At 66.4% G+C, this 25,032-nt stretch overlaps 1 protein-coding gene across 4 annotated transcripts; it reads left to right on the top strand.

Annotated features, from left to right (window-relative positions):
* The first annotated feature begins 347 nt into the window (after positions 1-347).
* Positions 348-25,032, top strand: NHSL3 (NHS like 3). 4 transcript variants are annotated; one of them, XM_072885302.1, is made up of 7 exons: positions 348-677; positions 18,669-18,824; positions 19,065-19,120; positions 20,350-20,467; positions 20,850-20,966; positions 21,088-24,000; positions 24,238-25,032. In XM_072885302.1, exons 1-7 carry the CDS (start codon positions 485-487, stop codon positions 24,258-24,260), a joined length of 3,576 nt encoding a protein of 1,191 aa, XP_072741403.1. In that variant the 5' UTR covers positions 348-484; the 3' UTR covers positions 24,261-25,032. The 4 variants fall into 4 exon arrangements, with proteins under 4 accessions (XP_072741403.1, XP_072741401.1, XP_072741402.1 ...); XM_072885300.1 differs by lacking the exon at positions 348-677 and adding an exon at positions 8,354-8,464; XM_072885301.1 differs by lacking the exon at positions 348-677 and adding an exon at positions 16,787-17,162.

Genomic DNA, 25,032 nt, shown 5'->3' with positions numbered 1-25,032 from the left:
AGCACCGCGGGATGGGTGGTGTCGGGGGAGAGACGGAGGGTCCCAAGGGGCGAGAGCAGCCCCCGGCTGTCCCCGCGTGCTCCCCCCCCGCAGGGTGCGGGTCCGGGGGGACAAAGCCGGGACCCGGCGGGGGGCGGGCACAGCTTGGGGACCCCCGGCACTCGCCCCGGAGACACACCGGTGGCACCAAGGGGACGGGCCCCGCCCCGCCGCGGCCAGGAGCCCCCCCCCGTCCCCCCCCCGTCCCCGTCCCCCGCCACCGGGGCCACCTGCGGGCGGGCGGGGGGGGGGGCGGGGGCCGGTGCGGGCGGGGCCTCCCGCAGCCCGGCCCCGCCCCGCAGAAACTTTCCGTCGGCGCCGGGCGCTCGGCGGGAGCCCGGAGCGGGGCCGGGGCCGGGGCTGCAGCCGGAGCCGGGCGGGCCCGGCCCTATGGGCAGCGGCTGCCGGCGGTGCGGGGCGGTGCGGGGCGCTGCCCGCCGCGGCCATGTCCGCCGAGGCTGCACCTGCGGCGGGCGGCGAGCGGGAGCCGGAGTCGGGCGGCGGCGGCTCGGCGGCGGCGGCTCCCCCCCGGCGGAGGAAGGCCCGGGCGGGCTCGCTGCGGCGGGCCCTCAGCTGGCTCCGCGGCCGGCGGCGGCGGCGGAAGGGCGGCAGCCCCCCGGCCGGGGCGGAGGGACGAGGTGAGGGGGCCGCGGGGGAGCGGCGGCTGCGGAGGTGGGCGGGGAGGGGCCGGGGGGGGGGTGGTGGTGGTGGTGGGCAAGGAGGGGTTGGAGTGGTGGGCAAGGAGGGCTCGAGGTGGTGGCCGAGGAGGGGTCATGGCAGTGGCCGAGGAGGGGTCACAGCGGTGGCCGTGGGAGCGGGCGAGGAGGGGTCACAGTGGAAGCCAAGGAGGGTGGGGTGGCGGCTGTGGAGGTGGCCAAAGAGGGGTGTCGGTGGTGGCCAAGGAGGGGTGGAGGTGGTGGCTATGGAGGTGGCCAAAGAGGGGTCACGGTGGTGGCTGCAAAGGAGGCAAGGTGGTGGCCGTGGAGGTGGCCAAAGAGGAGTCACAGTGGTGGCTGAAAAGGAGACGAGGTGGGGGCCGTGGAGGTGGCCAAGGAGGGGTCACGACGGTGGCCAAGGAGGGGCAGCGGCGCTGGCCGTGGTGGTGGCCAGGAGGGGTGGAGGCGCTGGCCGTGGTGTCAGCGGAGGTGGCTGAAGGGGGATAAAGGAGGTGGTGGCCCTGGTGGTGGTGGCCACGGGGGCTGCGGTGGCCACGGGGGCTGTGGTGGCCATGGGGGCTGCGGCTGAGGTGGCCGCAGCAGCAGGCCGGATCCGGCAGTCCCCAGTGCAATCTCGCCCCTGCCCCGAGGGCTGGTGCCGGTTCACTGGGTAAGTTCTCTCTCCGCTGACTCAGAAGGTCACCGGGGCTGAGGAAAACCTGGAGGGACGCCAGCCACTGCCTCCTCCTCCTCCTCGTCCTGGGCAGGGTGTTTGTGTGCTCCAGGTGTGGCCCTTCCTGTCCTAGATAGGGCGCTCGCCCCGGCCGGTTTGTAGGGTGCTGCCTCCGTAACCCAGCCACGTCCCTGTCACCTTGACCAGGACGATCCTGCAGCGGAAGGTGCTGCGGGTGCTCTCTCTTTGCTGCCCTGGGGCCATGTTATGGGGATCCGTGGGCTCAGCCCAGCTTCCCGTGGGCCGGGACCTTCAGCAGAGCGATGGGTGGTGGCGTGTCTGGTCATGCTCGTCTCCTCGGCGCGGCCGTTTTGCAGTAGTAGGTGTCCTGGCGAGGCAGCAGTCACTAGAGGTATCACCCCATGCAGCAGAGAAGCGCTCAGCCTCTCCCACCCCGTGCTATCGGGGACATCGTCTGCGTCGCACTGGTGCCCTCCCTGCGGGGCACCTCCGGTGGGGACGTCACCACGCTCTTGCCAAGGGAGAGGCTGCTTCTGCAGCATCCAAACTCAGCCGGATGCTGTCGCCTGGGACTTTCTTCCTTGATTTGCCCTGGGGAGAGAATTTCCAGGCATCCAGGACTGCATGCAGGCACGTTTACCGCTTGGAGAACCACACAGAGATCTGTGATAAGAGAGGAGTGGCCGTGGAAAGGCAAAAGGGTCTTGGGAAGAGGCCGGGCTCTCTGCTTAGCACGTCCATCGGATGCTGCCGGTGCCTCCTTCCTGGCCTACCGCGCGTGGACACCGCTGCCACAGCCCGACGCTGAAACCTGAGCAGAAAAAATGAGATGTGCTGGAGCATGTGATGTTCCTCTTTGCAGTGCAGAAACGCCCCCAGCAGCTCTGCCGTCCCTTTTTTTTTTTTTCCCCTAAAGTTGGAACGTTCACCAGCTAATCCTCGAAATGCTAAGTCACTGCCCATCAGGGTCACAGCTTGGGGACCTCCAGCCCATTTGCCACGCCGTCCACCGTGAGCACAACCCCACCGAAGCAGCCTGCAGCTCGTGTCAGCTGGGGCTCCGTCACCGCGCTGCTGCCACGCCATTCGATTAGATATCCCCATGTCCGGGAGAGCGGCCCTCAGTGCCTGTCTGCCGCGGTCCATGCTGGTGATGGAGGGGCTGCGCAGTGCCATGGCCGGCCCCGGGGCTGCAGGACCCTTCCCCTCCAGGCTGTGCTTGCGGCTGTGCTGGCAGCCTGCGGCATCCCTGTTGGTGCGTGCAGGGCCAGGAGGTGCCACGTTCCACTGCATCGCCGCTTGCTCGGTGGCGTGCAGTGGGGAAGCAGCGTGGGATGTGCAACGGTTGCAGCTTGCGTGCAACCTCCCTGCGCGGTTCCAGCGGGCAGAGTGCGCCGGGAGCCCCACCCTGCTTAACCGCCTCCGGCCCGGCTGCGGCTGCGAGCGTCCTCAGGATGCTGCCAGCGCACGCCGGGGTTACCAGCATCCTTCCCCACGAGATGGGGGACAACGTTTCCCTGTGTGACGGGGATCGGGATGTCTCGAGCGGCAGTTTGGGCTGAGCTGTGGAAATGGAAGGAGCGATGGCTCCGGCAGCGCTGAGTGCCAGCCGCTTTCCGAGGGTGGCTGCGGCTGCGGGGCTGAGCGCTGGAGCTGGCAGCGTTGGCCACTGCCGCGTGCAGCTCTGACCTGCCCAGAGGCTGCACCGGCTTCGCTGCCGACACCACGAGCCCTCGCGCGGCAGGAGCCAGCTGGGCTCTGCCCCAGCCTGGGAATTTTTCCAAACATCAGCTGGGAGCTGTGGGAGGGGGGAGAGCTTCAGCAGGTCCTTGTAGGCTCTGGGTGCCCTCGGCTTTCTCCCTGTGTCTGCGCGGTGCCGAGGGGTGGTTTGGGTCAGGCCCATGACCCGGCCCGTCATCTTGCTGTTCCTGCAGGTCATGGAGGGGGGACAGGGCATCTCCGACCATCCCCGGTGCATCCGGGCTGCGGGGAAGTGGGGAAGGGCCGTGCAGGGTCTTGGGATGGCTCAGCGGGGAGGGAGGAAGGAAAGCCGTCGTGGGCAGACGCGGGTCAGGACTAGTTCCTCAGCCTGGGCATCTGCCCGTTCACGACCTGGGTGTCAGCGAGGCTGGAATTGCTCGGCACTGAAATCATGGGAGCAGGAGGATGAAAGCATTTCCACTTTGGATCAAACCCGTGGGTCCATCTAATCGGAGATCCCATCTCTGGCTGCTCAAACAGCTGAGCTGTGTAGAGGAAAGACGCAGTAATCCTGCTCATGGGCGAGTTTCAGGCCACCTCTCCGGGGGGGAACACCAGCAGCTTTATGCTGAGCGGGGGACGGCTCCATCCCAGCTGGAAGCTGAGTCCTCTCCCGTTTCCCAACTGGATGCTCTGCCCTCTTTGGGCGGACGGGCTCCGCTGGCTGCAGCGTCCCCTTGTTATGCCGGTGCAACTCTTTGCCGCGAGATAATTCCTGCTGCGAGCTGTAACACCCCGTCCCGGGGCGTGCAGTGGCCGCCAGCCCCAGGCTGTTTTACCTGTACACAGCCCGTCTGCTTTGAGCACCTCCGTGGCCTCATCCCCGTGGTATCCCAGCACCTCGTGAACTTCCTAACATGTTTATTTCCACAATAAGCTCTGGGGGCCGAGGAGCGATTAACCCCTGGGATGGCAACCGAGGCGGGGAGAGCGGCTGGGCTGTACCGAGGGTCTAACATGGAGCAAGGAACTGGGGTGCTCGGCCAGCTCCGGTTTGCTCCATGTGGCTGCTTTTTCCTGGTGGAAGCTGGGAGCAAGAAAGCTGAAAGCTTTTCCTTCTCCTCTGTGAGCGCTGCCTGCAGCCCCCCGGATGAAGGCAGCCTGTTAACCCTCAGCGGCACGGCAGCAGCGAGCCTGCTCCGCTCCCCGGGCTCCCCGAGTCTGCGGCGGTGGAGTCCTGCTGCCTGCGAGTGGTTTTAGTCCGGTTTTTGGCTACTGCCTTATCCGGGTTTCGCAATACTCTTCTTAATTCCCCGATGAAGTAAAGGAATTGATGTTCCAGAAATATTAAATTAGGGTTGGCTTTTTTTTTTTTCCTTTTGATGCCAGCTTAGTCCGGCAGCAACAGGTTTCCTGACTGGGGGGGGGGTTCACTGTGATGTTAAAAATAAAGCTTTAAATGCACACAGCTGCTTCATAATGTTAACAAGCGCTTGTTGTAAACCGTGCGGGGTGGCTTTGCCGTGTGCGTGGTGAGCCGGCGGCAGCGAGTGGCAGGGGCTGGGCTGCGGTGGGGATCGCGCTGGCAGCACCGGGCTCGACGCCGTGGGGTGGTGGAGGTGCACGTGAGTCCTTGGGGCAATTTGGGGCTGGGCCGTCCCTGCGTGCTGCTCTGATAATAACCGAGATGTGAAATCTCCCCGGCCGCTTGATTTCCTCTGTCCTCTGCTGCTGCGTGGCACGTGGTTTGGTGTAAACACAGGCTTTGTGTTTTAGTCCTGAGCTTCTCAATTTGAAGGAGGGAGGAGAGGTGTAGGCACTGCTGCCTGCTGCCCCCGCACCTCCCGCTCCCTGGGATTGTTTCCGTGCGTGTGTGGGAACGAATTTGTTAATCTGCAAAAGGCAAAGAGTGACACTTCAGAAAATGTGAGCAGCAGGAATCCCCTGGCTGGCCTGAACTGGCAACGGTGAGCGGCTCTGCGAACAAAGAGAGGTGTGTCTGCAACCACAGCTATTCCACCTGGAGACAACTGGAAGAATTACTCTTGCAAATAACGTTCCATAAGATCCGATAAAACTATTTCGCCAGAGTCATATTTCTCTTCAGAAGGAAGGTCTTATTTCATAAGACAATATCATCATTGACTTTGACTCCAGCAGCGATGGGAACATAAGCCGTAGGAAGGTGAAGAGCTAGGCAACGATGAAGTGAAAAAGCATTTACCTGCCAAGCGGGAGCCGGAGCCCTGGGCTGGTCCCCATGGCTCCTGCCGTGCACGGATAAAAAATACCTTACCCAGAGCAGGGAGCTGAGCTCCCTCTGCTTCTGCGGGCTGGAGCTGTCATCAGCAGAGCGGGCCTGGACTCTGGCTTGAGCAGGAAATTGTTTGAAACCTTTCTGGTTATGTATTTCTGTTAATGATTGGGGATCTCAAGGGGGTTTTTGTGTTACCTTTGCCTCGCTGAGCTTTACTTCCCTGTGAAGGGAACAAGGGCTGAATTCCTTTCTCATTCAGGCAGCTCAGCTCCCGCTCCGTGTTTGCTTGGCCACTGGATCAGGTTTAGAAAACTCCGGGAGGGATGGATCCTTCCCCCGTGCCAGCACAGGGGGGTCCCTGCCGCCCTGCGCTTGGGCTGGCCGGTCTGACCGAGGGAGCGTGTGACTTTGGGAGGATCAGATGTGCTTGAAGCAGTCACGCCGTGATGACGAGATCTGTATCTCAGGAGCAGCTTGCCCCCGGCTCCTAGCTCCTTGCTGTTATCAGAGTCCTCTCAATGAATAAAACTGGGTGTTTCTGGCCTGGAGAAGAGACTCTGCCTGGAGTCAGCATCTCCTGCCCCCAGTCTCTTGCCCCCATTCTCACCAGCCACTCCACAACTGGGTTTTGTAGCCTGTCCGCTGTACTGGGAATTGCATGCTGGGGAAGCTGCGAATGCTTCCCCTCCCCTGCCATGCTTTCCAAGCAGATTTCTGGGTGCAGCGCTTTAAACCCAGGTCTGGGATGAAGGATGAGAGCAGCCGGCTGGCAGTGCAGCCTGTCCACGGGTTTCAGAGGGGTTTGTGTCCCGAAGCAGCGATGCAGGTTGAAGTGGGGTCTGCGGAGATGCTGGAGCTGCCCGTGCTGCTCTTAGCCCCCCAGCTACGGCAGGGACTGAAACGTGGGACCCAGGAGGAGCTGAAGCTGGCTTGCCACACGTGGCTGCGAGTTACCCTGTTAGCCCCTTGATATTTATGGCACACGTGGACTTTGCTGGGTTCTCGGGGCTCGGCTCCCTCTCGGAGCCCCCTCAGCACCTCCGAGGCTGCGGCTTGCTGCGGCCGGGGGCGGTGAAGCTGCGGTGCCGGCGGTGGCTGCGTTCGCTAGGCAGGTGCTGGCACCGAGGGCGTCTGTTTTGGGAGCGGAGGGGGAAGTGTCTCGCTGTATCTAGGGCAGTGTCGCAGGCTCCAGCCTCTCCTTTTCTTGCAGGGAGAGGAATAAAAGTGCTTCACTGGGAAAGCCGTTGTGGACGGCTGCGGAGGAGCCCCCTGTGTCACCGGGGAGGGGGACTGGGCGGCCTGGGGAGTCCATGCACCCTGTTTTGGAGCTCCTGCAAGGGGCTGTACATCCCCAGGAGGCCCGGGAGGTGCTGGGCAGCGGGAGGAAGCCCTGTCCTGGGCTGGAGATGCCCCTGGCCGACCTGAATCCTGCAGCCTGGGAGAAAAATCATCTCCCCCAGTCACTGGGCAGAGACCTATTGCACTTGTGACCGTGACCTTGTTTAATCCCAGCTGTCCCGAGACGGAAAGGCCGTGCCTTGAACTGGGTACAGCCACTAATGGGAAACAGGGAATAATTTCCCACTGGATCCCCCATTCCCTTAACAGCTCCCACCGCAGACAGGGCAGCGAACGCGCGGGGACACTGGTACAGCTGTCCTGGTGCCAGGCACCGTCCGTGGCACAAGATGGTCTCTGCCCCGCCGAGCGTGCCTTTCGGGCAGCAAACCAAGCTGTTGAGAAACTGAACCATCAATATTTCCATTGCGGAGAAGGAGACTGAAATCCAAAGATTATTTTATTGCCAATCACCTTGGGAGGTCAGGACAAAGCTGCCAGTTGATTTTTTTGTTGTTGTTGTTTTTTGGGGTTTTTTTTGCATCACCTCCCCAGTTTTGTGCCGTTCCCACAAAGCCCTCCTTCCTCTTTATCCCAGTCTTCGATGAATCACCTAAGGAACATAAACATTGCCAGCAGGAATTGCCCACCGCCTGGCCAGCTGACCCCTCCCTGCCCTCGCAGCATTTAATGTTATAATTAAAAATCAGGAGGGAAAGCTGGGCTTTGGAGGGGGCAGGCTGGCGTATGCGTTTCAGGACGGGCAGTGGCGGGGCTTGTCTGTGCAGCGTGGGCAGCCGTTGGAGCGGTGCTGCCCGTGCACCGAGCTGCCCTTCCCCTGCCAGCCCCAGCCGGCTCGACGCTTGCAAAACCCCATGCAGCTGGAGCAGGGTCCGGAGCGGGGAGAAGCCGGGGTGCAGCCGGGAAGGGCATGGGAAGGAGGTGCCGGCAGTGCGAGCTGACATGGATGCAGATATCCTCGTGGCTCGCCCGGCTGTGATTTGCCCCAGAGACAGGAGTGACCGTGGAGAGGGCGGCAGGGGGTTAACATCCACCTACGGGCGTGTGGGCGCTCGCCCTGAGGTTGGGCAACAACCGGACCCAGCCCGCGTCCTCGGGTGCTGTGCTCCAGCCTTGGAAGTCCTGTTCTAGCCTTGGCCGCGCAGTGCCAGGCTTGGCTGGGGTGTCCCCGTGGGGCTGGGACCCCCAGGACATGGGGGGGGGGGGTGTCGTAGCCTCGTTTCTCGGAGCTATGCTCAGGGACAGGCAGAAATGGCGGTGGCCAGGGCTCAGCAGAGCGTGGTAAACTCCAGGGGAGGTGGGAGTGGGGCCGGAGGCAAGCGCCATGTCCAGCTGTCCCCATGTTTGGGGATGTTTGGGGACCGGGGGTCTCCCCTTGCCCGCTCGGCCTGGCTGCGGCACCCACACGTCCCTGCCGGAGGGATGGGGCTGGAAGGGTGCCGTGGGATCCGACGGGCGATCCCGGCAGGCCCCTCCTCTCTGCCTGTACCATTGGCTCCAGCACAGCCGCCTGCGAGAGCTGAGCTCCGCCGGAGCCGGAGGGATGGGAGCCGGTGGCTGAGAGCCCTCGTCTCCCGCAGCCGCCGGGGCCACGCCGGAGCCCGCTCGGCTCTGCCATGTAGCGCCCCGGCCTCCTCCACCCGGCCGCGGTGGAGGGCGAGAGCAGCCTCATGGGCAACGCGCACCGCAAGAGGAGCCCAGCGGGCGTCAAGGCCGGCTCCTCCTGGCCCTTCGGCCGCGCTGGGAAGCCAGGGGCAGGTAGGAGCGATGGGGCTGCCCGGGGAGGGGCTGCGGGGGGCCCTGGCTCGGGGCCTTTTGGGGGGATCGTGCCGGGAAAGTTTGCTGCCTCTGCTCTGCCCCTGGCATGGGGCTGGGCAGGAGCTGAGCCACCGCGGCCGGTAGCTTCGCTCTCCCTGCCCTCCCCGTGCTGGAGGGGGCAGGATCAGGCCCTCTGACCCCAGGTGCCGGAGCTGGGGAAGAATCTCCGGCTGCACGCAGGGGCTGTGCCGACATGCCGGGGACCAGCCGTCGGCTCGCCTGCGCTATCAGGACGGAGATCATCCGCTGAATTAGTTACCAATTTGTTTTTCTAAGCGGCGTCCCAGCAGTTAGAGCAGGGACCCAGGGCTGCCGGCGTCACCTTCCTCCTCGGCCTCCGCTCCCATCCCGTGCCTCAGTTTCCCTTGCTGCGTCCCGGGGAGTGGCAGATCTGGGAGCATTTGCAGAGAGCACCGGGGTGCCCCCCCTGCATCCGTCCTGCGCAGCTTGCCCCCCTCGCTCTGCGCGCGTCTGTCTGTCTGTCTGTGCACCAATTGCTCCGCTTCTTTATGCTCCGGCTGAACGGATGCAGCTGAAAAGCCCAGGAGGAGGCAGGGGGCAGGGGGAGCTCTTTTCTGTGGGGACGGGGAGCGGAGGAAAGGGTCCCACGCCAGCCCGGACCCACGTCTTGAACCATCAGCCCCGGGGGGTGCCCAGTCCCGGTGAGCTCCCTCCGCAGTCCATCCATCGCAGTGGGGTGGTGAGAGTGGGGAAGGTCTCTCGCAGCAACGTCGTCCCCATCCTGGGGCTGCCGATTTCCCCGCTGATGTTGTTAAACTGTCCCCAAGTCCCTTAGCCCGGCCTGAGCCGAGGAGGGGACCTGACTGGTGTGTGGGCAGGGGTCCGGGGTCGGTAGGAGCGCGGTTAGCAGGTCCGGGGTGGTGGGAACCGAGCGGTTTTCTCCTGCCAGCCCCGTGGGATCCAGGTGCAGTGAGCCGAGCTGTCTGCAGGGTAAGCAGGGTCTGGAGTCAACCCCTCGCAGGCCTGGGGAGCGACCGCGCCAAGCGAAACTGCCCTGGAGAGGCAGGGGCCGGGATGGGGAGACCCCACGGGCACACGGGAGAGGGTGCCGAAACACCCCGGCCGGCAGCGTCTGCTCGGCACCTGGGGAAACTGAGGCAGGAGCGGTTACACCAATCGCCCATGGCTGTGCAGGGATGGCATCTCCTTCGCCGCAGGCTCTCTGCTGTCCGTCTCTCCTTGCCGGCTGGCTGCGGCCTCCTCTCGGCTGAAGTCATCCTCTTGTTGTGGTCCCCGTGCGGGACAGGCTGGGTGCCACCGGCCAGGCTGTGTCGTAGCCAGGCTCCAGCTCTTCTCTGCCGCGCGTGGCTCTGCCAGGTGCCGTCCCTTTGCCTACGTCCTGAACCGCGGCGGTGCAGGCGATGGGGTGAGCCGCCTCCCCGGGAGAGGGAGTTTGGGGGCTCGTGTGAGCATCCCTGGTGCAGTCCTTGCCCTTTCCTTGTGCTGTCCCCATCCAGACCCCTGTCCCCTCTCCATTCCCGCACCAGGCTTGGGTGTCTCTTGCCGGTCCCTGAACCAGGACCACAGGGCTGCCGGGGGATGCGTGCCACCGCTGCTGCCCTTCCCCAGGGCTGGCCGGGAGAAGCCCCACTCCGTTTCGGATGCCCCAAAATGGGTACAACGTGGGACCGTGCAATACAGCCAGGGCAGATCCTGCGAGGCAAGGGCCAGCGCTGGGGCTGAAGGCCGTGGGGTGGAAGGTGCTGAGAAAACATGGGGCGAGTTGTGTTTGTTCTCTGCGGCGGCTCCATGGCAACGGCGCGGCGGCCACAAAGCGAAAGAATTTGCATTGTGTCGCTTCAGCATTTCGGAGGGCGCAGCCGGGATCACCGGCTGGGGGCAGGGTGCACCGGCACCCGCCGGACAGGACCCCGTGGTCGCTCTTGTCTCGGCCCCATCCCTCACCCAGACCCTGGGAGACCCTTGGGTGCTTCTGGATTTTGGGTCAGAGGCTAATTGTGTATCGCGGGCAACTGGACCAGCATCCCAGTTCCCATCCCCGGCTGCTTGGGAGCACCGGTTTGGTTCCGCCATGCCCAGTGCCGGCAGGTCAGGCCCAGGCAGGCATCGGCAGCTGCCTTTGTGCTTCTGCCATGCACGGGGCGGCGTGGGCACCCCCTGCCTTTTGATCCTGAAGGGCCAGAGCAGCAGTCTCCAGGGACAGGGTTGGCCGGGCAGGAGCCTCGGGAGCATGGCCGAGGGCTGCTGGCATGGCTCTGCCTGCTGCAGGCAGCTGCCTGCAACCTGCTCCCTGCCGCCTCGCTCTCTGCCTGGGCCTCCCCGCTCCGTTTCGCCAGTGCCAAACCCGCGCGTCCCTGACCCCGTGCCGGAGCGGGGCCCGGCTTGCTCTGGGGCGCATCCCCTGCCTCTGCTCCCCGGGCTCGTCTCTGGCGGGAGCTGCCGGGGAAGGTCCTTGAGCACCGGGGAGACCGAAGCCTCTTATCTCTTCCTTATCTGGACGGCCCCGCCGGGCCCTGCTGAGTCAGGGTGGAGGAACGTGGCGGCCGGCCAGGCTGCGCCCCGCGGAGTCAGCGGGGATGCGGCTGCGGCCGGTGTGGGGCTCCCTGGGTGTGGGGTCCCCTGGTACCCACCCACGTCCCCATCGGTGGGCACCGGGGCAGGTTGCAGTGGCGAATGCCCCGAGGGGAGGCAGGTTTGGGGCGAGGGGTGACCTGTGGTCCCCCCAGCAGCGGACACCAGTGCCTGCCCTGGCCAGGGGGCCGGTGATGGAGCCTTTCGACAGCCCCGGCTCTTGCCGTGCAGCTCCGGGGTGGTCTGAGCAGCTCTGGGCGTCTTTCTCCTTCGCAGCTGCTCTTCGTGCCAGACCCACGCTGGGCCGGCTCCGCAAACAGCCAGGGGAGCAGATAAGGGCAGGGGCCCGCCCCAGCGGGGGACGCGTCGAGATTTACACAGGCGCTTTCTCCGGGCACCGCCAGCCCGGCACACCGGCCTGCCGGACTCGCCTGCCGGCATCCTGCTGCTGGCTGGGAGGGCTGAGCCCTTCCCGCTGCCCCCTCCTGCTCCTGGAGCAGGGGAGGAGGTGATCTGTGGGTGTCCCGGGCAGGCAGCTGCCTCCAGCGCTCGGCTCTGACATGCCGGGCCGTGCCCGCTTGGCAGGCACCCCGTCACCAAGAGGCAGGGATGGGACCTGCCGTTCTGCTCTGGTTATCCCCCCGCCCCATTTTGGTGGCAGCCCCAGCCCCATCTGACAGCTCCTCTCCCATCTCCTCCCCTCATCCCGCATCGCTGTGTCCGTCTCCATCCCAGGTGGAGGACTGGCAGCTCCTCGGCGCTTCCTCGCCGCCTCCTGCCAGCGCTGCCGAGCGAGAGATCCGCGGGCAGGAGCGGGGTTGGGTGCTGCCTGCAGGACGGTGGATCCGTGCACGGAAAAACCTGCAAGGTCTTGTCCCTAATCCGTCTCCTGGATTTGCTCCTGCATGGAGCCAAGTACCTGCTGTGACAGGCACGCCTGCCATTTACAGAGCACCTTCGGTACCCTGCAAACACGCCGGGCATGACGGCACGCGCTGTGGGGACGCAGCCAGCTCCGAGCACCGCGGCAGGGAACCGCGCAGGCGCCGCGGCGGCAGCGTGCATGGGAGCTGGAGGAGAGGACGCTGAGGGAAGGTGAAGCAGGGCTGTAATAAAGCCGTGGACTTTGGCATAGCTCTGGGGAGGGAGGAGGTGCCGGTGGCTCGTTCCCGGCTGCACGTGCCGCCGGCGTTGCCTCCGCAGCCCCACGTTGCTCTCGAGGTTCTGCCCGTCACCTTCTCCCGCCCTGTGCTCCCCATCTGGGCTGTTCCCGCCCGGATCCGGATCCTGGCCGGGGAAGGCTGTTATTTACCTTCAAACCTGTTTGGTGGCTTCTCTGGGGAGGGGACGGGTGCAGGGTGGGGATGTGGTGGGACGGAGGCTCGCTGGGCTGGAACAGGGGGCCAGGGATGGGAGCGGGGCGCAACCGGGCATCGGGGTGGTCCTGCCTCCCTCCGCGGTGCCGGACCTTCGCCCAGGGTCCGCAATAACACAGGGGCTGCCTGTGGGGCACGCGTGGGGCAGCAGCCGAGGTCAGGGCCAAGTTGCTGCAGCGCAGCCCTGTTGCACAACCAGGTGTGCTCCTGCCATGACAGCGGCCATGGCCGGAGGCGGCTGGCCGGGCTGGCCGAGCGATGGCTCTCCTCCAAGGGGGGTTTCACCCTGCACTGGCTCCTTTGCCGTGGCCCGTTGGCTCGCCGGGGCGATGCAGGGCAGTTTTCTACACTACGATTTAGAGGAAGAAACCGACTCGAGTTTGTTTTCCCATTTGAAATTAATTTTATTCCTGCCTCTGCGTGGGATCGTGTTTGAGAGTCGAGCCAGCAGTGCAGATCGGGTCGTGTTTATTTGCTTTGCGGAGATGTTTTCCTGGCTGAAGCAGCAGCCCCCAAGTGAAGCCGAGGGCAGGCTGCAGCCCCTGGGCTGGCGGCGGGGGGCTGCGTGGCTGGAGCCACAGTAAATATTATTGTGCTCTTATTCTGCCTGGAGAGAGCGTGGTCCCGCGGCGTGTCCCAGGGCACGAGTCCTGTGCAGAGACAACAAGGGTTTGGGAAGTGAGGGTGGCCAGGGTGGCTGCCTCCAGCAGGGCTGCGGTCCCCGGCCCCCCCAGCCTCCCTCGCCAGCTGAGAATCAGGGAGCAGAGGCAGGGCAGGGCAGGGCAGGGTGGCACGGGTGGGTGCCAGGTCCCACCTGGGGCCACGGAGCTGCCTGAGCGGAGGTGATGGGCCCAGGGGAAAGATGGATGGGCTCGGGCTCGTAAAGAGGTGGCGTTGCTCCCGACAGGGAGGTGCCGGCAGGGCTGCCTGTGCCACCCTGCCAGCTGGGGAGCTGGCTGGCCGTGCTGCAGTGGGAGAGGCGGATTCGGAGGGAGCAGAGGGGCTGGATGCTGGAGCAGGGCACGGGGGGCTCTCGCAGCCGTGCTGGCGTCCACGTGCTGGCTGCTCCCTGGGGCTCTGGGGGCTGGGGTTCACGGTGCACCCCACTGGGGTTACCCACGCTTACGGCATCCGCAGGGAACTGCCTCTTTGCCCCCTCTCCAGCGCGGGGAGCAGAGCGGTCCCCAAGCCTGGGTGCATGCCTGGACGGTGCTGGCCAATGCCGGGGAGCAGCGTGGGGGGAAGGAGCCCCAAAGCGGTGGGAGAGCATCAACCCCGAGGGGCAGGGAGTCTTCTCGCTGCCTTCTCGCTGCCTTCTGCACCGTCCCAGCTGCTGGGAGAGGGGAGGCGAGATCTCCATCCCACTGAGCAGGAGGACACACGCAGGCAGGTTCTCCTCCCCTTCCTCTCCTGGGGACCTCGCAGCCCCTTCCCTCCCGCCTGCCAGCTCCCCCCTCCTCCCCATTTTTCTCCGGTGAGTCAGTGGTGGTGGAAGGGGCGGGCAGGGAGCTGCGCTGCCTGTTCCCTGCCTCCTGCCGCAGGACCCGCCGCTGCACAGGGAGAAAGCAAGTCAGGGCAGTGCTGTGCAGGCAGAGATGGATGTTTGCAGCGGAGTCCGGCCAAACCTGCTGCTTGCGGGAGGCCCAGGCCTGGCGAGGAGGGGGACAGGAGCCAGGATTTCCTCCTCCGGCTCTCCCCTCATGAAGAGCAGCACCGTGGCTAAGCCAGCTCTGGGAGGGAGCTGGGCCGGCACCGTATCCCGCTTGCGGCGTCGCCAGACCAGGGCCGTATGGCCCCAGCCGTGTTCCTCTGGGGTCTCAGCTCCCGTCTCTCCCTTGTGCAGCCGTTCCCATTCCCACCCTGGTGCCCTCCAGCCCCTCTCTGCCGGCACAGAGTGGAGCAGGCAGAGCTGAAGGCGGGGTGCTGGGGGTTCCCTGCCCCTTCCTGTCACTTTGCCTTGCTGTGGGGATGCTTTGCTCCCTCCAGCCCATCCCTGGCACTGGTAGTGGCAGATACCAGCTCCGAGGCAGGGAGACCATCCTTGAGAGAGTGCCCGACCCCGAGAGGCCTCCGGCTCCTTCTCTGGGAGGATCCCACTGCCATGTGCAGACGAGGCACGTGTGTCAGATCAATGCCGCCAAGCCTGGAGGGGACGGGGCGATCCAGGGCGCGTCGCAAGGAATGCACGAGGGACGGGACGCCAGCTCTGACCGGGCGTGTTGCTACCGGCACCGGCTGCAGCTGTGGCAGCTTCCTCAGCCCACCAAGATCTGCAGCCTCTGCCGCGGGATCAGGCCTCTCTCCCTCCTTTTCCAGTCCCTTTGCAGCAGGTTTTGCCGTGTGTTGACAGAGCTGGGGCGAGGCCATCCGGGTGAGGAGGACGTGGTGGCGAAGGTTGCAGGGACTTGGAGGAGAAGTGGAGACCGCTCTTCACGCGCTGCTGTGCTCCCCGGTGTCAGCCCTCGGCACGAGGCTCCTCCATGGCCAGGCAGTGCTCCTGCCCCGGCTGGGCGGTGGCCGCGGTGTCCTGCCTGGGTCATCCTTGGGGTGATCGCAGCCAGATTGCTGAGCTCGTCCTGCCCCGAGCTGCAGGGGTGTCGCGCTCAGGAGAGGGACGCATGTCTCCGACAGCAAGGGACGGTCTTGAGGGGACGATGGGCCACGTACGGGGCGGAGGAGCAGGGATGGGCTGTCTGGCTGGCACCTGGGAATGTCCTTACAGCCCCGGGCACCGGCTTCCATGTGTGCTGCCATCAGCAGATCTGCGGGGCCGAAGCTCAGCTGTGGCTGGGCCCTGGACCGGCAGCACAGGGGGGACTGTCCCCCTTTACCCACGGGGGCTCGCAGAGCTGCTGGTGCTGTGCTGGGGGGGTCCGGGGTGCAGCCTCATCCGTGCAGGCAGAGCTGGACGTGCCATGCCGGGGGACTGGACCTGGCATCGCTCTCGGCTGCGTTTGCCCGCTGTCGGCCGCGGCCCTCGCTGGGGCTCGTGACGGGCTGCCCGGAGAGGAGAGGGCAGCGTTCAGCGCAGCACGTGGCTGTCCGCTTTGTGCATCCTCAGCCCTTTAATTATGTCCCTTTTCCACTTGCGCTGTGAAAAGAGCTGGGGAGCGTCTGCCTGCAGCCGCCGGCACCTTCTGGGTGAGCGCGTGGGCAGCGGGGCCGATCCTGGCCGTGCTGGAGGCAGGGTGCTGGGTTACGCATAGCAGGGGCTGCAGGGCGCTGCTTATATTTGCTGTTATGGGCATGTAGGAGATGCAGGGGAAGAAATCCTCCCTAAGCCCAGAGCTGCCTGGCTGGGGACGCAGAGGTGCCCCTTGCAAGGTCAAACCGTCCCTCGGGCTGCACGTTCAATGCCCGGGGTCTGATGGGACCCTCGCTCGCTGTTTTGGGTGACGCTGCTCTGTCTGCAGCCCGACCTCTGTCCTGCTGCAACAAACCCTGAGCGCAGCCCGTGGGGAGCTGGCAGGGCAGGGGAAGGAGGGTTTGACACGTCGGCTCCCGGCTGGCGTGAGGCCGGCCCTGCCTGCTGGGTAAATACTGGCAGCTTTTCACCTTTTGGGGCAAAACACCTGGAGATGGGAGGGATGGAGCTCCCTGAGGGGGTGGGCACCCGGGGCTGACAGACAGGGCGAATTCCCCTTCTGCGTGGGGCATCCCCTGCCTGCTGCCTGCCGGATGGCACCGGGCTCCCCGGCACCCACCGCCCCGGGAGCACGCAGCACCTCATGCGGTGCGGACAAGTGGCCGTTTGTGCCACGGTCCGTGCCAGTGCCTGACCGCCTGGCATTTCTGCCCCTGCCTTCACGTGTCCCCGTGCCAGCAGCTGGAGCTACTGGTTAGACTGGTCTGAGACCTCATTCTCCTGCAGTGCCGCCAGCTCTTGTGACCGTGACGTAGCCATGCTGGATGCCCTGTCCCTAAGGACAAATGCCCTTTGCTTCACGATGGCTCATGTCCTCCTGCTGCGGGCTGAGCCATGCCAGGAGCAGGGCTGTCCCTGGCAGGGCTGCGGTGGGCGCTGGGTGCCGGGGGGCACCGGAGACGGACGAGGAGGGGGAACGCCAGCACCGTCGGCTGCGCTGTGCCACATCCCAAGGGCCGATGCTCGCCGGAGGAAAAGCCTCCCAGCTCCTCCCAGTTGGCCACACTGTTGTGGAAGCGAGCAACTGGTTTGCGGGGATGCTGTGCCCAGTGGGGAGCAGGCGAGGAGGGTCCTGGGGGGATGCAAGAGCGGGGAGTTGGGGAAATCCCGGCCCTGAGCCCAGCAGGACGGATCCCTGACGGCCATGCCATGCGTGGGAGGAGGCGGGAGGGCCGGGGAGAGCGGGGAGGCCAGAGGAGGGGCCCCCGCTCTCCTCCTCCCGTGACCGAGGAGCACGGTGGGCGCAGCTGGGGCTGTCCCCTCCTGCCGCCGCGCAGCCGTCCCCGGGGTCAGGCTTCTCCCGTGCAGCTGCGCCGGAGCCTCTTCGCCCAGCCGAGCATCCTCCTCCCGCGCGGATGAGGACGGAGAGAGGGAGCTGGGGGCCACCGGCATCCGCCTTGCTGGCACTCGGCTGGGCGAGATCCGCCCCGGCACAATAGGCAGAGCCTCCGCGGGGGGCAGCGGAGCCCCCACTCCCGCGGGGACCAGACCCTCTCCCCGGCCACCATGGTGGTTTTCATGGGCAGGAACCTCTCCTCGCTTCTGGCTTTCTTCAAGAAGAAGGGTGAGTGAGCGGGAGGGAGAGAGCAGCGCCTTGTCCTTACACAACCCCTGCCTACCAGGACCCCTGCCTGCCCGGCGCTCGCCCACCCGCAGTGGGCAGGGGGGGCTGCCATCCCAGGGGGAGGGCAGGGAAGGTCACCCCAGCCCCAGCCTCGTCCGCCGGGAAGTTAACGGAATAGATTACTGCGCTCCTCTTGCCGGAAGGCGGCTCCGAGCGTGCCGGGGGGGGGGTGTCGGATGAGGGGCTGCCGAAATTGGGGGTGGAAAGGGCTTAGGGGAAGGGGAACATGATGGTGGGGGGGCTGTGGGTGTCTTGTGTCCCCTGCAGGGGGACAGCACAGGGGTCCCCTGCACCGCCACCCGCTCTCCCGGCCTGGCCGTGCCCCCAGCGCCGTCTCACCGTGCCGTGGGTGCCGGTGGATGCCGGTGGAGGCAGAGGCCGGCGTGGTGGCATGGCGCGGCAGGGCGGGCCAGCTCCATTGTTCGGGGCCTGCTCCTTTGTGCACCGGAGCCGGAGCGTGGCCGCCTCGCTGCCTGGCCAGGCTGGCCGGGAGGGGATGGGGGACACGGGGGATAGGGGACGGGTGCGTGGCGCCGGCGATGCTGAGCAGCAGGTGCCCGTCTCCCTGGGGTGCTGCCGCCGGCCCTGCCGGTTTCCTGTGCTCGCCCTTCCCTTCCTCAGCCTCAAGTTGTTTTTTTCCAGGCAGGAAGAGTTTGAGGCTTCGCGGCAGGCGGCAGCGTGCAGGCAGGAGCAGGCAGGGCTGTGCCCGCGGTGCTGCGGTGCCCTGGCTGGGCGCAGCCCCCAGCGAGCGCTCGGAGCTGGTCGTGGGCACCCCGGGGTGCTGGCCATGGTTTGTGGGGAGGGGGCTGCGAGATGGGGCGTGGAGGGCCCTGTGCCAGCCCTGGCATGGCATACGGGGTCTGCAGCACCCAGGGGGCTCAGAGCGGGGATTCGGGTCCTCTGGGGTCTCTGCACCAGGCTGCGCCTCAGTTTCCCTCGTCTGTGCAGTTCCCAGCCTGCCTGGGCGTGGGGTGAGTCCCTGCTCTTGGGGTGCTTTGCAAGGCCTGGGCATGATGCAACCCTCCAAAGGGAAAATCATCGCCTTTCTATCCTCGTTTAATCCCCCCATGCTGCCCCTTCTCTGCTCAGCCGCCCACAGCCCCGCACAACTCGCTGCCTCGTTTGCTCCTAACGAAGGTGCTGGGGAGGGGAGCGGTGCCGTGCCCCAGCTCCGCTCCAGCCAGCGGGGAGAAAACCCTGCGGCTTCGCGGTGGAGACAGCCCGACTCCGGCATATCGACCGGCCGGGCAAAGCCACGGGAGACGATTTCTCACATGGCGTTTCCAGCACCCGGTTCAGAGATGAGCGGGATAACGTCACCTCAGGCCGGCTGTCACCGCCCGACGCTTCTCCTGGCTCGCTGGGGCCACATCCTGTGGGTGGGGGTGAGTCTGTGGGAGCGCGGCCGTGTCCCTCCAGCCAAGCTGACCCCTCTTGTCTCCGCAGGCGCTGCCAAGGGCGAGGCCGAGAAGCGGCTGAGCGTGCAGTACACAGCGGGCGAGGAATGCCCCGACAACGTCTTCTTCCCCAGCACGCGGCCCCCGCACCTGGAGGAGCTGCACAACCAGGCCCAGCAGGGACTGAAGTCCCTGCAGCACCAGGGTAGGTGTCCCCAGCCCTGGGGTGGCCTGGGGACATGGTGGAGGACGCAGCCGGCCAGCCCCAGCTCCTGGCTGGCGGGGCTGCAGGGGCGGTGCAGTGGGGCTGACCAGAGTCCAGCGTCGGGGCTGGCAGCGGTGGCTGGGGCGTGCGGGCAGCGCTGCCGGACTCGGCAGCCGTTTCGCTGGCTGGCGGCTCCCCCGGCTCCCCCGGAGGGATTTACCCCCTGCCTTCCCTCCGCAGAGAAGCAGAAGCAGACCAAAAGTGCCTGGGACCACGGGGACACCAGCAGCCTCCAGGTGAGCCCTGCCGAGGAGCCGGCTCTGCCCCGCAGCGCTCTCGGGGTGCCCTGGGTGTGAGGGGACACGGGGTGGCCCCGCTGTCCCCCCTGGGTGGCATTTGGGGGCTGGGGGCAGATGGGGAACCAGCCGAGGCTGCAGGACCATGGCCGGGGGGTTTGTGGGGCGGGAAGGGGCTGTGCGTCCCTTGGTGTTATCCCCTTTGCCCCGTGACGAGACCCTGTCCCCCTCCCTGTCCTCAGCCTCGGCATGGCCTGCCCTGCCTCATGGGGCTCTGCCCGGGGACCCCCACCGTGCCCGCGTCCCTCCGTGCCGCCCCTCCCACCCCACTGGTGTCCCCCGGCAGCCCCGAGCGAGGTGGGGTGACGGGGCGGTGCAACAGGGACCGTCGGCCGTATCCAGCCCCATGGCCGGGCCCCTCCCTGGCTGCTGACGAGGAGAAACTCCCACTCTCTTGGCTGAGCTGGGGTTTGCCGCTTCCCCGGGCTCTGACCCCGCTGCCAGCACCTCACCCACCCGTGTTTGCTCAAGCCGCTGCCTCCCGCTGGCTCTCGGCCCCCTTAACCCCTTGGCAGCGGGCGGCCAGGAGCCCCCGGGAGGGCAGAGCCACGGGGGGAGCGGGGCTGGCTCAAAGCGGCGTGGCGGAGGGGTTGGGTGGTGGTTCACGCTGATGTGTCTCATCCCAACCTCCGCCTGCACTGAGAGATGCTTTGGAGGGGTGGGGGGGCACCGAAAGCCGTGCCCGTCGTGGGGCCGTGCCGCTGGCCGTGCCCAGGGGGGCACACACATGCTGCGGGGTGCATCCCTGTCCCCATCCCCTGGCTTGCCCCAGCCCTGCACCCCTCTCCCAGCCGCGGCAGCCCTCCAGCCCCGGGGTTTTGGGTCTCAGCAGGGCTGGGCGCAGCCATGGGACGGTTTTTGGCTTGGCACAGCAGCAAGGCTGGCCGTTCCCTCAGGTGCTCCTCCGGCGGGCCGGACCCCAGCTTGCCTGCTCTCCGAGGGGCTGCGAGGCCATGCGGGGTCCCTGGGGCTGCTCCCGGCCCCGCTCCTGGTGGGAGGACTCTGGATGCCGGCGTGGCTGACTCAGCCTTTGGCCCTCGGAGAAGCTTTTGTCTCGGCAGCGCTGGGCTGCGGAGTCAGTTTGCGGCGGCGAAGGGGCCTGGTGGGGGCCGGGGCAGCTCCGTCCCCGCAGCCCGGGGTCCGCCTGAGCCCGCTCTCTGCCCATGCAGTCCTGTGCATCCTCGGAGGATGACAGCGTGTCCTTCCGGAGCCGGGCGGCCTCCTGTGCCACGGACAGCACCTCTGAGGACGCCCTCTCCATCCGCTCCGAGATGATCCAGCGGAAAGGTACCAGGCTGGGGGGCCAGGCGATGCGAGCCGAGGGGGTCTGAGGGGGGCTGGGGCACGCGGCAGGAAAGCTGGGCTCTGCGTTGGCGTGGCCACGAGCCAGTGTGGGGATTTGGGGGCCCTTGGAGAGAAGAGCGCAACTCTGGCTGAGTCAGAGCATTGGGACTGGGCGAGGGGGACGGACGGGCGGACAGACACCGTCTCCTCCCTGCTCAGACTGCGCGGCTGTTCGGCAGCTGCTGGTGCCTCTCCAGGCTGTGCCGAGCGCCTGAGCCCGGCTTGTCCTGGAGCATCTCCGGCAGTGGGGGGCTGCTGGGGCTGCTGGGGATGCCCTGGCCAGAGCCCCCCTCACGCCGGCTGGACCTGCTCATGCCTCTTGCAGGTTCCACCTTCCGACCGCATGACTCCTTTCCCAAATCCTCAGAGAGGGCTGGCAAGAAGAAGAAGGAGAGGAGGACAACGGTGCTGGGCATCCCCCAGCATGTCCAGAAGGAGCTGGGTAAGTGTCGGGGGCAAGGGGGGGGATTTTTAGGGTCTGGTCTCGTTGCCCAGGCTCGGTTTGCCTTGGCTTGGTGCGTCTGCCTTGGGATCACGCCGGGTTTGTCTCTCCCTGCTCCCAGGTCTCCGGAACAGCCGGGAAGCCAAGGGACGCCCCGAGGCTGACGGGCGAGGGCAGGCGGGGCGCGGGGACAGTCAGGCACTGCAGCCCTTGCTGAATGGTGGGCAGGTCTCCGGCGATGCCATCCGCATCCCCACCATCGACGGGAAGCTGCAGCCACTGGCTGTCCCCAGGGGCGCCCATGTCTGTCTGGGAGCCTTGGAGGAGGGGGACACAGCCCTGCAGAAGCACATCGACCGGGTTTACTACGACGACACATTGCTGGGGAGGAAGACGGCGGCCAAGCTGTCACCCATGGTGAGGCCAAAGTCACTGGCCGTGCCAGGCATGACCACCAACGCCAGCACCCCAGAGCTGCTGAGCCCCGTCATGTCCATCTCGCCCCAGGGCACCTACATGTCCAAGATCATCCCCAACGCCATCCTGCCACCCATGGTGGACGTGGTGGCCCTGACGCGGAGCAGCGTGCGGACACTGAGCCGCTGCAGCCTGGTGTCGTCCAGCCCGGCCTCGGTGCGATCCCTCACCCGTTTCTCAGAGCACAGCGCCCGCAGCCGCGAGCCCTCCTCCTCCAGTGACAACTGGAGCCACTCGCAGTCCACGGAGACCATCGTCTCCAACAGCTCCACCATCTCCTCCCAGGGTGGCTCCGACCGCCGGCAGCCCGAGGCAGGGCCGCGCAGTGAGGCGGATGCTGTGGCTCGCTCCGACACCGACCAAGTCAGCATCTACAGCTCCGCCAGCTTCGCCAGCTCCTGCTCCAAGCCCGCCGCTGGCCCTGCACCTGCGGCCCCTGGGCTCCTGGTCGTGGGGGGTAGCAGTGGCCGGACGTCCCCCGCCTACAGCACGAGCAGCCAGGCGGAGGGCTCGGACACGGGCAGCCTGGTCAGCGAGCGCTCCTCCAGCCGCAGCGTCTCCCTCAGGAAGATGAAGAAGCCCCCGGCCCCCCCTCGCAGGACCTACTCGCTGCACCAGAAGGCCGAGGGGGACCCCAAGGTGCTGGGGCTGCCCCCCAAGCCCGACCGGCGGTCCCAGCGGGAGAGCAGCGCGCCCTGGTCCCTACGCCCCGAGCCCTTCAGCCCAACGGCCGAGGATGAAGTCTTCTCCCCGTCGTCGCTGAGCGAGACCAGCAGCCTCCGCTCCGAGAGCCTGGCCGGTGCCAGCTCCCCTGAGGCCTCCCGGGGCAGCCCCAGGGTGACGGTGGTGCTGAGGGAGCCCCAGGCTCAGCCCAAGTGGAGCTGCCCAGATGGGTCTGACCGTACCATGTCCCCCTCCAGCGGCTACTCCAGCCAGAGCGGGACGCCCACGCTGCCCGCCAAGGGGCTGGGACCCCCATCCGTGTCCCTGGGCAGGGCTCAGCCCCAGAAGCCAGACCGGGTCTGCTCCCTGCAGTCACCCGCGCTCTCCGTCTCCTCCTCCCTCACCTCCATCTCCTCCTCGGCCTCGGACCCAGCCCCCCCCGAGACGCTGCCCTGCCGCTCGGACCGGTTCATCATCCCGCCGCACCCCAAGGTGCCCGCTCCCTTCTCCCCGCCACCCACCAAGCCCCAGCAGCCCACGGCCCCCGCCGGCCCCCTGCTCCCCTCGCCAGAGCCACAGGCGCCCAGCACTGCCTGCCAGGAGCCCTCGGCCAAGCACAGCAGCAAGTCTCCACCACCATCGCCGCCGCCTGCCTACCACCCGCCTCCCCCGCCGGCGAAGAAGGCGGAGGGGAGCCCCCAAGCCGCCAGCGAAGCCCCCGCCGACACCGCCTGGCCCCCGCCGCCCCCGCCAGCTCCCGAGGAGCATGACCTGTCTATGGCGGACTTCCCCCCTCCGGATGAAGCCTATTTCTCCAGCCTGCCCGATGCCACGCCGGCTCTGGCGGCCGGGCAGAAAGCGGCACCGAGCCTGGGGGCTGCGTCTTCCTCGTTCTCGGCTGCTGTCTCCTCGCGCAGCCAGCAGCAAGGCCCGCCGGCCGGGGCACCGCAGCTGCCTTCCCCCAGCGAGCCCCCTCCCGAGGCCACCGTGCCCCCGCCACCGGCACCACCTCTCCCCCCGCCCTCGGCTCCGGCTCCACCGCCCCAAATCAGCCTTAAGAAAGCGGCCAACGGCCCCCGGGCAGACGCCAAGAAGGAGCCGGTGTCACGGAGCAAGAGTGGCCCCGTGCCCAAGGAGGACGCCAGCCTGCCCATCGTCACGCCCTCGCTGCTGCAGATGGTGCGGCTGCGCTCCGTGAGCGTGGAGCCGCCCGCTGGGGCCGGGGCCGGTGCCGAGGAGCGGCCGGCACCCCAGAAGCCCGTCCGCCGGTCCCTGTCCACGCGGCAGACCCCTCCTGCCAAAGACGCGGTGCCTTCGAACCAGCTCCACCATGCCGTGCACCTCAAGGCCACCGCCTTGTCCTCCGGTGAGGCTGCGGAGAAGCAGCCGTGCAGCAGAGCGGCTCTGCCCGGCCCCGAGGGGCCCCCCGGGGACGGCCAGCTCTCCCCCAGGCAGAAGTCGCCGGCCTCCACTGCCAGCTTCATCTTTGCCAAGAGCTCCAGGAAGCTGGTGATCGAGACGGCCTCGTCCCCCGAGGCGCAGGCCGACCTGAAGAGGAACTTGGTGGCCGAGCTAATGAATTTCTCGGGGCAGCGCTCGGCAGCCCCGGCTGCAACCCAGCAGGGCCCTGGCAAGGTGCAAGCCCACCGAAAACCTGGCAAGATTCCCCCTCCAGTAGCCAAGAAACCTTCGCTTGGCCCGGGGCCGGCTCCTTCCCCCCTGAGCCCAAAGGCACCGGGGGCAGAGGCGCTGGGCTCCCCTGTGCCGGACGGGAAAGCCAAGGCAGTGCCGGCAGACGAGAGCAGGACTAAGAGTGAGCCGGCAGGGACGGCGGCCTCGGGGATGGAGGGCAGGAACGCCGCGGAGCCACCGGCTCAGAGCCTCCCTGCACAAGGTACGTGGGTTGGGGGCTCGGTTCGGCCCCACCGGGGGATGATGCCTCTGTAGGTGCTCAGGCTCCTGAGCTATACTGTCCTGAGCTATAGGCTCCCAGCACAGCACACGGGCCCTGTTGGGGCTGGGGTGGCACGGGGACGGCTAGGAGAGCCTGGCCACGGGGCCAGACTTGGGGCGGGGCTGCGGGAAGCTGGGGCTCAGGGTGGCTGATGGGCTTTTCCCTCCTGCCTTGCAGACGGACGGGGCGAGACAGCCTGAAGGACGAAGCTGCAGGACTGGTGCCCCCGTGGACAGGAATCCAAATCTCTCAGGGACCTGGGCAGGTCAATGGACGAGTGTGGAACTGGCAACTAACTTAATACAAGAAGCGAACAGCCTTAGCCTCCACGGCCTTGATGATATTTATGCAAAAATGGTGTTGGTTTCACTTTCCTAAGTACTACAGCTTTATTTTGCCTTTTTTTTTTTTTTTTTACTGGACTCGAGGCCCCTGCCCAGAGCCAGCTCCTCCTCCCTGCCGGGCTGCCGCTTGGTTTGCGTGTGCAGAGCAGAGCAGCCACGCAGAGAAGAGTGCAGGGGCCAAAGACGCTGGAGCTGGAGCCGCTCTGCTCCCGGCCAGCCGGGCCCGTGAGGAATTGAAGCACTTTGGACGAGGGAACAGGAAGGCTTCGGCCACGGCAGCGCCCGGAGGGGCGCAGGCAGGAGCAGCGGGACGGGACGCAGGCGCTGGTTGGGAGGGACCAGGGCCTCGGCCCTTGATGGAAAGGCAAGAGGGGGCTTTTGGCCAGCACCGTTCTCTGCCTGCTGGCCGCAGGGTGGAGGGGGAGCCCGGCTGCCCCACGAGCTGGTCTTCAGGCCCTGGGCTCCAGGGTAGAGCCTTGATTTCTCTTTCTGTAAACTTGGGTCACATTTTGATTTCTTTGATTGTAAGAAAAAAAAACCAAACCAAAAACCAAAAACCAAACCAAAAGCAACCAACCCTCTGCCGCCGAGTAGCTGCTCAGAGCTCTGTACCTGGCTGGTAAAAATG

Source organism: Ciconia boyciana, chromosome 21 (assembly GCF_034638445.1).
Source record: "Ciconia boyciana chromosome 21, ASM3463844v1, whole genome shotgun sequence".
NCBI classification, from domain to species: domain Eukaryota; kingdom Metazoa; phylum Chordata; class Aves; order Ciconiiformes; family Ciconiidae; genus Ciconia; species Ciconia boyciana.
The sequence above is the reverse complement of the archived record's forward strand: the minus strand, read 5'-3'. Positions and strand labels throughout refer to the sequence as shown.